The sequence below is a fragment of the Diorhabda carinulata genome, chromosome 3 (assembly GCF_026250575.1).
Source record: "Diorhabda carinulata isolate Delta chromosome 3, icDioCari1.1, whole genome shotgun sequence".
NCBI classification, from domain to species: Eukaryota; Metazoa; Arthropoda; class Insecta; order Coleoptera; family Chrysomelidae; genus Diorhabda; species Diorhabda carinulata.
The window spans coordinates 4,214,348-4,225,851 of record NC_079462.1 but is presented as its reverse complement, the minus strand read 5'-3'; the positions used below and the strand labels follow the sequence as shown (position 1 = coordinate 4,225,851).

At 33.4% G+C, this 11,504-nt stretch overlaps 1 protein-coding gene across 2 annotated transcripts in view; it reads right to left on the bottom strand.

Moving 5' to 3' along the window:
• Positions 1 to 2,496: 2,496 nt before the first annotated feature.
• LOC130891365 (whirlin) overlaps positions 2,497 to 11,504 on the bottom strand; it is a 181,533-nt gene continuing 172,525 nt past the window's right edge. For both annotated transcript variants that reach the window (XM_057796023.1, XM_057796025.1), the window contains one exon: positions 2,497 to 2,677. In XM_057796023.1, the coding sequence (XP_057652006.1) occupies positions 2,657 to 2,677 (21 nt within the window). In that variant the 3' untranslated portion in view covers positions 2,497 to 2,656. The remainder of the gene's footprint in view (positions 2,678 to 11,504) is intronic.

The window sequence follows — 11,504 nt, the reverse complement described above, 5'->3', positions numbered from 1 at the left end:
CTTTATCGACGGAAATTCAACGGGAAAAACTGGAGCTATATCTCATCATACTTCTCGAATTCGAACTTTTTAAAATAATTTTCATCTGAGAAGATGGATTGGGCGTATCGGTAACATTGAGTGCTCATCAAGATCAGCAGATCTGACTCCTTTAGATTTCTACCTATTGGGCTATCTTAAATCCAAAGTGTATGTAAGCCGTTTGATGACACTTGCTGAACTTCTAAGTTAGGGAGGTAATGAAACAAATGATCTACTTCTGCCAGGAAGTAAATTGAGAACATCCTGTAGAAGAATCAATTTATAATTTTTTGATAATTTGTGCTGTAGTCCATTAGTCCGGCATCCAACAGTCCGGAATGCCCGATAGTCCGGAAAATCGTAAAGATTTTGGCTTTCTCCAAAAGTGTGTCTTTGATAAAAACGCTGAGTGCAGCTTCGTTAATTAATCACGAATCGTCTTCGCCATTTTTTTGTGCATTGTTGTTTTGTGTCCTCTCACATCGCAGTTAACGTAACTTTTGAAAGTCATTTTCGTTTTAACTGTACAGTGACGATGTTTTCAAAAAACTAAGCCTTCGAGTTCAAAAGGAGAGAAACGAAAACACGTCTCTCAATAAGAAACTAGAAATCATCAAACGGCTAGAAAAAAGCGAGAATATAAATGTTTAAATGAATGAGTTTAATATTGGCTCATCAACTATTGATGACATTAAAAATTAAAAAGATGAACTAATGAAGTTTGCTTCTCAATCGGTAACAACTGGAAAATTGGCTTCTAGACAAAAATTAAAAAAACCAAAACTGGAGCATCTACATAGTGTATTGTTCAAATGGTTTAGTGTAGTACGTTCTGAAGGAAACAGGGCCAATGATTGTTGAAAAGGCAAAGGAATTCGGCCAAGGTTTAGGAATTGCTGAAAGTGAATCTAATTATTCTCATGGTTGGCTCAGAAACTTTAAATTTAGGCATGGAATTCGAAGACTTTATGTGACTGGAGAAACACTTTTAGCAAACCAAAATTCTGCAGAAAAATACAAAAACGAGTTTGAAAAAATCGTGGCTGATAATGATTTAACACCTGAACAGATTTACAATTCTGATGGAACAGGGCGATGTTTATCATCAAATACACTAGCTGGGGGAAGAGAAAAAGCAGCCAAGGCTTTAAAAAAAAACAAGACAGATTAACTGCTTTGCTATGTGCTAATTCGTCTGGAAACCACCGTGTGACCCCTTCTGTGATAGGTGAATCTGCAAAACGCAGGGCTTTTAAGAATATTACACATTTGTCTGTCCAATACGATGCTCAATCAAATGCGAGGATGACTGCCACCCTCTTGAAACACTGGTTTTTTCAACACTTTGTGCCTGAGGTCAAAGAATCCTTCTAAAGCCATCTTTGTATCAACCCATGGACCAAGGGGTTATTCAAAATGATTTTCAAAAAAAGTTTACTGTAAAAGATGCCGTCTATGCTATTGCACTGTCTTGGAACCAGGTAAAAAAAGTTCCAAAAATGATGGAGAAAACTTTGGCCAGCTGCAAACCCTGCAACTGACCTAATTCTACAGACTGATGAGGAAGAAAACCATCAAGACGCTCTGACCAAAGTTTTGGATGTCGTTAGAAGTGCTGACAATCCCTTGAAAAACCTGCCTGAAGATGAGGTAGAGGAGTGGCTTCTAATCGACGACAAGGAGCCTGTTGAACAAGAACTAACCGATAAGAACATTATCAATATTGTAGTAAACACTCAGCCTACTCAAAATCTTGACAAAAGTAACTCAGATGCCGAAATGGAAAAAATCATCTAGGCAGAAGCTGCAGAATCACTAAATTAGTTTATCTCTTTTGCTGAGGCTAGTACTAGCTACAGTGCTTCAGAAATTATTGATTTTCATATCATTAAAAATAAATTTTATTATACTAAACGCCAAAAGTCAAGAAAACAAAAAGACTTTTTTAAATCTAAGTGAAATGCGTTTTACAGTACGTGTACATACATTATATGAAATGTAAAATAAACTTTTTTGTATGTATTTGCATAGTGTATTTGTATTTTAATTATTAACCTAACCCTAACCTTATAATTACCGCCCGATAGACCGGAATTTTCGGTGCTGGATTATCGGGTTTCTACTGTATTAATAAATTTGTTTTATCTAAAATTTAAACATGATACATTCTTGAGTTCTACTTTTGAAAGTTTGGGATGACTCCATTTGCTATTTAAAAAATCTGAGTAGGGTAGGGGGTTCAGGGGATGACAATTTAGTCACTCTTTTATCCCCGTATTTCTGGAGAATGATGTTCCCTTACTGTTCATATCGAAGAAAAAATTGGATATTTCATTTGGAAAATTTCTTTCAATATTTCAAATCCAAACGAGTACAAAAACAGTTTTTCTCTTAGTTTACAATACTTTTTAATTTTTCATAATTGTTTTATTGTTAATTTAATCGTGAATAAATTTAAAATTAACGTTATTCGTGTTTTTTTTTTTTCGTACGAATATTATCCTTAGCGGTACATTATAATTAATGAATATTTTTAAAATAAAAACGGTAAAAATGAGTTTTTAGTACCCTGTGAATACTGATCTACTCGCAATTATTAAACTAATAAAAGTGTAAATATGGCAACATGTATTAACTATATTAAACTCACCTGGTCCTGTAGATACGTCCAAGTAAGCATGGAACAAAACAAAATGCAATCAGACCGAGATAGTCAGTCCGTCGAGTACCGGCAAAGGTAACGTTCAACAGTTACTTATTTCATTAGTGACACAGTCACTTGTTTACCTGGTTACCCGCTTACGCAGATAAACTCTCTAGTGAAATATCAAAACAGCTCGGCTCCGCCAGTGGTCGATATCAATTTATTAAGTGTTTATACTGCAGGTAAAATTAATTTTTTTAAATTAGTGGTTATCATCAGATAAATCTACACGAAATCGTTTCCTGGTTTTATCTGACTCAGTTCAGAAGTAGATGTAAAATACTGTCTGGGATTTTATCTTAAGATTTTAGTAATTTTTGTCTACTGTATATTTGACAAAATATTGCGATAAGATCTATAAAAGACTAACAATACACGAGTACGTACGAAAATGACTTTCTATTTTTTGTATTTAATTATTAACAATATATATTACGGCTGGTGTATGGCTGTTTGATTATGACATATACTTTTTCCTCTACATCTTTCTATGCTTCATTTCCTTTTTTATTTCTTCCCATTTTATCCCCTTTGTTTCACAATTCCATATTTTGAATATAAATGGGTTTATCTTTAGTTTTTCTTCATATTTCAATTCTCATTCTAACTTTTTTCCTTTTCCATACGGACTATTTTTTTATGATTTTTGGTACTTATTTTTTCAATGATATCTTCATTGCATTCATTCCGTCTTTCTCACTAATGGAAAGGTTGTATCAGTGGGATTGTTCTGTTTTCTAAGCAGCCTTCCAAAGTTAATTATTAGAATTCCCAAATTCCCATAATATCAACAAATTTTTGAGCAGGTACACCATAGAATAAAAATTATTTGTAGAGAACTTTTCACGTTCAGAACTTATCATATTTCGGAGGTGCTAAGTCTCTTTTTAGCTTCTGTACTGCTTGTTCAATTTTTTCTACTTGTATCAGTTATTCGTTTTTATCGTTTTCTAGATTTAGATGCCTTTCATATTGGATTTTCTGTTATTTCTTTTCTTCTACATTAAGTGGTTCCTCGAAGTACTGGTACATAATTTCCTAGTTTCGTCATTGTACAATACTATTTTCATTTGATTATATTGTTCAATCATCACCTTTTAAAATGTTCCTAGAGCTTTGAAGAAAGTTTCTGATTTCCTTGTCTTTATCTATCTTTTTGCGAATTTTTCCCTTGCTCTGTTTTATTTTATTCTTGTACAACTTTTAGATACTTTTTTATTGCCTCCTGTCCTACTAATGCAGCATATTTTCTTTGCTGAAAATCAAAATATGATTTGATATTGACACATATTTTGATAAAGATAAAAATAGTCGAAATGTCAATATTATATATGGGGCTAGGTTTTTATATCATGTCAAAATATAAAATAGTAGAGAAAAGTTTAAAGGTGAAAACTATTCATCTTCATAAGAGCTTTGTCTAACTATACATCAAATATTCCTTCCAAGTCCACGATGTCTTGATGAAAACCTTCTCCTTGTTCTTATGAATACGCCCCCTAGATGTTTTCAAATTTATCCTAACGAGTATGCTGTATATATACTTTAAAAGACCGTTCTTTCAATTATTTTATTTCCTAAAAAATCGAAAAAATCTTTCAAACTGTTCCAACTTTTTTGCTGAGCAATGGTAAATAATTTTGGAAACTCTTCGCTAGCAAAATGTATTTGTGAACCAACAAAAATTCCAGTTTTAACTTTTGCTTCTGTCAACTTTGGAAAAAAGTTTTTCAAAAATGTAATATACCAGATGTTTGATCCAATTTTTTACGATTTACTCCAAGCCTAACTTGATGTTTAAAGAGGAATTTTCAGGATCACCAATAGGTGTGAATTTAACGTTTTGTTTTCCAATATAAAATTCAGTTCTTAGTGGCCGTGATCGTTGAAATAGTATCGAGCATCTGCTCTACTATCCCAAAAACAGAGGGATATCGATCATGTAATCCCATTAAGAATCCTACCATCTTAAAATCTCCACTTAAACTTCTTATATATCAAATCTTTTAGTAAAATTTTTACACTTCCGTAGTTGCCAAATATACAGAATGAGCGGCTGAATATTTATAAAACCGATTCTAATCTTAATCTAACTGTTTCAAATAAGTTTGTAAGTGTAAGTCGTTACAATAATAAAGTCCATCTTCATTGGTAAAGAACGTAGAAATCATCTAATGCTGACTTCGTTTGTCTGTTATTTTGACATCTATAAACGAACAGGATACCAAAAGCTCTGCTTTACTCTTAGGCCATTTGAAATATCTTTCTTAAGTCGTTGAAGTCTTCTGAGCTAAGAAAATGAAGTTTTGACGGTTCCTGGGACTGTACAAATTCTTTATTTTCAATGTGTTGTGGACTATGAAAGATTGGAGCCGTCGACTAAGCAAGATAAGGATAGTCGATGGGTTTTACATTTTTTTCAAAGGAATGTGATAATTCTCTACTTATTTTAAAGCACAGTGAATTTTTTATGAAGTTATATAAAAAAATCCATTAATAATTAGAAAATCTAGAATCAAGACGACTTATCATCAAGCAATGATTTATTAAAAGCATCTTCGATTAAATTTCAATCAATTTGATTGATCGCACTATTCCTCTGATGATACAAAATAAGTTTTTTAATGTATTGTCCAATTCTTTGAGACTCCTGACCAACTAACCTATTATGTATTTTGAATTTCGGTCATTTTATTTGTTTAACTCTTTCAAACAAACCTCTTATGTCGTTAAGATAACAAAGCCCGTCTTCTTTGCAAAGAACGTAGAAATCGTCTAATTTCGACTTGGTTAGTATTATTTTGACATCTATAAACAAAATCTATTGCTTCAAACAGGATACCAAAAGCTCTGCTTCACTCTTAGGCCAATCGAAGCATCTCTTTTAGGTCATTGAAGTCTTCTGAGCTAAGAAAATGAAGTTTTGACGGTTCCTGTGACTGTACAAATTCGATATTCGATGGGTTCTGCATTTTTCTCAAGGAATGTGATAATTTCCCCTTTATTTTAAAGCACAGTGAATTTTTTATGTGGTTATATAAAAAAATCCATTAATAATTAGAATAAATATAGAATCAAGACGACTCATCATCAAGCAATGATTTATTAAAAGCCTATTCGAATAAATTTCAACCAATTTGATTGATCGCACTATTCCTCTGATAATACACAATAAGTTTTTTAATGTATTGTCCAATTCTTTGAGACTCCTGACCGGCTAACCTGTTATGTATTTCGAATCTTGGTCATTTTATTTGATTTTTGAATTATTTATGAGCTTGTTTATTTCGGCAAAACACACCGCCTAGTGTGTTTTCGGGTAATTTAAATTAAACACGAATTTTCAATTGTTATAAGACGTTTACCATGTTGAACGGACTTTTTTTAAATAGAAATGCGGTGAGAAGTAGTTTAGGATTAATTTAATTTCTTGTTGTATCGGTTGGATGTTTCACAATGGTTGCGTTCTCAGATACGGTCAGACGGTCTCATTTGAAAACATTTCACGTTTGACGTATTATACCAGTAATATTATTTAAATAATTAATTAATGCGGTTTGTCGAATCTAATTTGAAGTAGATCCAATTTCGATTATCGAGAGAAGAGTCACAGTTCATATTTGTGAAAATATTTTCCTTCTAAGAGAGCTGCACACCATGAAAGACCAACAGTTAGTACGTTGATATATTATTCAACTCAAGCCTGAGTTCATATTTGTTATAACGTTAACTTAAAATGGAGGCTGCACGTGGTAAATTTGGTATTTTGTTTTTGAAACATTTTTGACCTATTTTTTAATATAGAAATTTAATTTTTATGACGGTCTCATTAGAAGTACTTTTAGTTCCACTGAGATCATTAGTAGAAAAAAATTTGGATAATATTAGACGAGATAAAGTGAACAAGTCTGTTTTTGGAAAGTAGATACTATGGGTGAATAGATATTCTTGAGGTCTGAGAACAGGAAAAAAATTAAACAGCAATTTCTTCTAATTAAAACGGGACCGTTTTGCACGATTTCGTCCTTAATCTCCTAACGCTATCTAATAGTCGCCTTTCCTGGTTCTCCAGTTTTCTATGGATATTCTAGGGATAAACAACCGACTCTAGCGTCTTTGTGCTTTGGAATCGTTTCATCAGATGCTGATTGTACATGTCTCTAGAGTTCTGGGTTCACAGAAATATAGTTTGGCTTTAATGTTTTAACCTTAAAAAAAATCTAGATACTATTAAAGAATCCTGCCTTGTAAGGACAGTGGGCCTCATCACGTTTTATGGCCAGGGTGCGAGAATGATATTTCTGAAGACTTTGCCGGGTAGGATTCGACAGAAGGACAAGGCTCGAAGACCTAGACGTTCTGGTGTGATGTAGAGTGTTGCTAGATTGCTGTCTAATGCCACTAGTCTCATTCCAAAAACTCATCCCCTAACGTAACCTCACCTTGAGTTCGAGAGGTGAGTTAGGGTCAGGAAATTGTTATTAATTTGACAGCACTCTGCCAACACTCTGCAGTATACCAGAATTCAATTCCAGAGCTTGTAGTTCCCGAGGAAAGTCATACGTGGCTAATTGTCGTGTCGTTTCTAAAAACATTGAAATCAATCGACGAGACGATGAGTTTGTGAAGTGAGACTGATGGCATTCGATGACACTCTAGCAGCACTCTACTTCACACCAGAATAGATCAATACCTAGGTCTTCGACACTCGTCCTTCCACTTCTGTAAAGCCAATCGTCTCGTATATAAATAGTACTTTATTCTAAATCAACTAAGCACTCAATCTCTTCTTAATTCTACCCGGAACAGAATTCAGAACAATAAATCTCGTACCATTACCATAAATCGTGATTTTTCACTTTGAGACCTAGAAAATGACAAAACAGTGATGAGAACTCTTATTTTACAGTATATCAATTGGATTCCTGTATGAAATTATAGAACCATGTTCTTTCACAAACTAATAGTACGTAATCTAATTTATACACGTGTCTTTTAACGGTTACGGCTAATTGAAAATCATATTAACTAAATACTAGTAGCGCCATCTATGTGTCACCCTACGAATTTTACAGCCTACCTAATTAACTGTCAAACGTCAACTCTTCTATCGAATCATCTATTGTTGTCATAATCGAAATTCCTAGAGAATAAATTGATTAAAAGTGAAAACTTGATTGGAAAATTTGATTTTAATATAAAAACTGATGATATTAAAACTAGATTCTGTTCACTGGAAAATCATACACATACATTTGGCCTGTTTAAATCCTACCTAACGTCAATGTCAGTGACACATAATTCAATACTTAGTTTGAGTTCAGTTGAATTAAAAATGTACTTGCTACTTCCTCAGTTAACTGATAATCAGGAAACTGCCGTTATTGCCGAATTGTAAAATGGTTGGCTTATCAGAAGACTTGAAATTCATCTAGGTTTTAATGCGAGTCCCATAGCCAGAATGAAGAAGCGATAGTAATAATTTTTTTAGAGAACATTCCTTTGAATCGGCTGCTAGTGCAGCATATGGCACAAACTTTCCAGGATCCAGTTACGACATGTAGACGAATTATAGCTTCGGATTTGAAACACTAAGCTAGCAAGTGCTAGGAAAGCATTGCTTTCAAATGAATGCAAGCAATCTAGAGTCGTGCAATGATGGACGTATTCGCGTTTGCAGACCACGAAATTCAAGATTTGAAGAGCAATAATTTGACGGCTTGGATGAGTATCAATAGGCCTGGCATCAGTTGGAGAATCGGTGCAAGGTTCAACTCTGAAGTTTACCTCAATATTCTGGTCAACATTATGTTGCCATCGGTAAATCAAACTTACGATGGAAACGATTTTATTCACCTACCTATCCACACCGCCCGCATAATTCAACGATGGATTCGACAAAACAATTTTGAGACTGTACCATGACCGGCAAATCGTCCTGATATAAATCCTATTGAAAATTTACGGGGGTGGTTGGTAAAAAAATGTACGAAACGAATATCCGTCCCAAAAATCAATAAGAGCTATGGGAAGCCATTGAAACAGCATGGGAAGATTAGAAAAAGTGATTAAAAAGAATAATATAGATGGGTATTCAATAATAATTTCCATTTTCTATATTGCCGACACTGTCTTGTCTTATTATGCAGCCTCTATTGAAAACAATAGAAAAAATCAAGACAATACAGAGAAACTAAAATAAATCTTCGAACTCTCTCCGTGTATTCAACGAAAAAAGTCCCACTCACCCATGAAACCTCGACATGTTCACAATTATGCGTCATTCGATATTCAATTGTTTATTTACGAGTCATTCAACAGTTGTGCATTATGTGTAAACATTATTTTCGTCTTCGTTAACCACGTGCCCCATGACCCAGTTGTGTTGAATCCAGCCGCGTACCATGGTCAATGCCATGTCAACATTGCAAGACCTTGTTTTACCATTTTCAGATTGTTACTACTTTTTACTGATTAGTATCTGTGAAAAAGAAGAATTAGATGTGGCAATAATGTTTTAAAAGAAATTTTATTTTTCGGGAAGCATTTTAAAGAATCATATTTTAGCAAAGAATATCATGTAGTGATTTTTCCAATAAGTGTCACTTAGAGAGAGTAAGTTTTCATTGAATAACTTTATATTTATTTTCATCGTCAAGGAAATCGTATCTCCTTTTACAAAACATTGAAGTGTGTACATAAAATCCAGCTGACAAACTAACACATATTTGAATAATTAGTGAAAGTGGCATTGATTTGTATTCTATAGAAACTCAACAAAAGTTCCAATCAATAATTTTGAAAAGCTCTTCAAGTGAAATCACTACCTTCTCAATCGAAACGTTTCTTTCTGTTTGGAAACAACAAATAATCCTAAATATAGGGCGGATGAAAAAATAATTCGTGATCTGATTTTGTTGTATTGCAAATTGCATTGTTTTGTTGTTGAGAGGGAGAGAGAGAAATGATTTATTGTCAAAAAATTTTTACAATTTGTAGACAAAAGCTTGTGAAAACTAAAAAACAAACATGAAAATAACTGAATAAAGATAAAACAAATGAAATAAAATTTCAATATACAGAAGAAAAGTCCGTAGCAAAAATTAAACCAGTATGCAGCATGCTCGGAATTAAATATCAGAATCATAAACAAAGTAGAAGGCACTTTACAGTAAATATGCCCTCAAATTATTGAGGAATGCAAGAAAAGATGATACCGATTTGGTTTCAATTAGCAAGTGATTGTGCATATTTTTGTATTCTAAAATATTGAGCCCTTAACTTATTTTGAACGTGGGTAGGTAAATAAAGGTGGATAGCCGTGCAACGTCGTTTCTGGAATTGGAGAAGCGTCCTCACAAATTATGAACACGGATTCAATGATGAATAAGGAAGAAAGAGTCAGTTCTCTTTCGTAGTAGGGCATATCGGAGATGCGACTCAATAAGGGCATAATAGACTGTTAAGGAGATGGAGAAGTTCAGTTCTTTGGAAATTGATCTCAGCGCAAAACAGGCAGAACTTAATTTTTTAGATAAGGCGACAATATGTAAACGTGGTCGTCAATTTTCGTGAAACCTGATTTAATCCACTAAGTAAGTTAGTAACATATTGAATGTTTTACTCATTCAAAGGTAACAAAGGTAATCATGAGTTTATTGGCTAATAAATCCTCTTGGTAAGTTCTGACGTCGGTTTACTCACTATTTTGACTACTTTTTATCATTGCTGTCTTGAGGTGGATCTAACCTATGTTGCGCTTGAAGATTGTCAAAAACTTCTACAAAATTGTCATACAAATATGAGAGATTACGATATAAAGGAGCGTTCAAAAAGTCCTGAATTGTCAGTGCTTTTACAAACACTTTTTGATTATGTGGACAGATATGTTAATGGTTGCATTTCGTTTTTGTAAGTCTGAGACTGCGCGCTTACGTAATTCGCCTCTAGCTTTTCTTTCTCACTCTTATGCAGAGGATACAAAAACAAATTTATGTATCCTGGCGAATCTAATCAGGCTAATCAGATATTTTGATCGAATGTGCGAAGTTTAAATTAAATCCAATCGCTCAAAGTATGGCAAAATCAAGGCCAAAAATTCAATTACAAGTAGCCAAACATACAGGTGAAACTAAAAATTGTTGTACGAGAAATATAGAATAAAGCGCTCCATGCTTTTTTCACAATAAAACTAGTTAAAACTAGTATTTTTCATTCGTTATTCGCTTAAGCTAATTTAAAAAATTATCTAGTGTCGAGCCATAACGGTATAGTTGGTAAGGTTGTCGAAGTGCTTGATTTCCAACACGGAAATCGGAGGTTCGAATCCCTTTTCGAACGAATTTTTCATTAAATAAATCACTTAGTCCAAAGGAGAGTTGAAAACAAACAAACTCACAAACAAACCCAGATAAAGGTAAAGCTAATAGAAGCGTGTTAATAAAACCGTCTTAAATGACGCATCTTGTTCCAGTTTTAACAGGAGCGAAATGACAGATGACTGTTTAGAGAAGAAGTTAAATGGCGGAAAATTTGAAAAGTCCCATTAATCCGCTTTTATATACAAATAGTTTCGATTACTAACACAGATTTTGTGACTCATTTTAGTGACTGTATTATAAATAATGACAATAGTGAGCAAAACAATATTATTCAAAGTTGATTAGGTTTGAAATCGTGTTTTTATGTTCGATACTAATTTGTTTTACCATTGAAAGATTGATTATACAACATGTTTACTTTCAAATTCTAATAATAATTTGTAATCCATAATAAAATT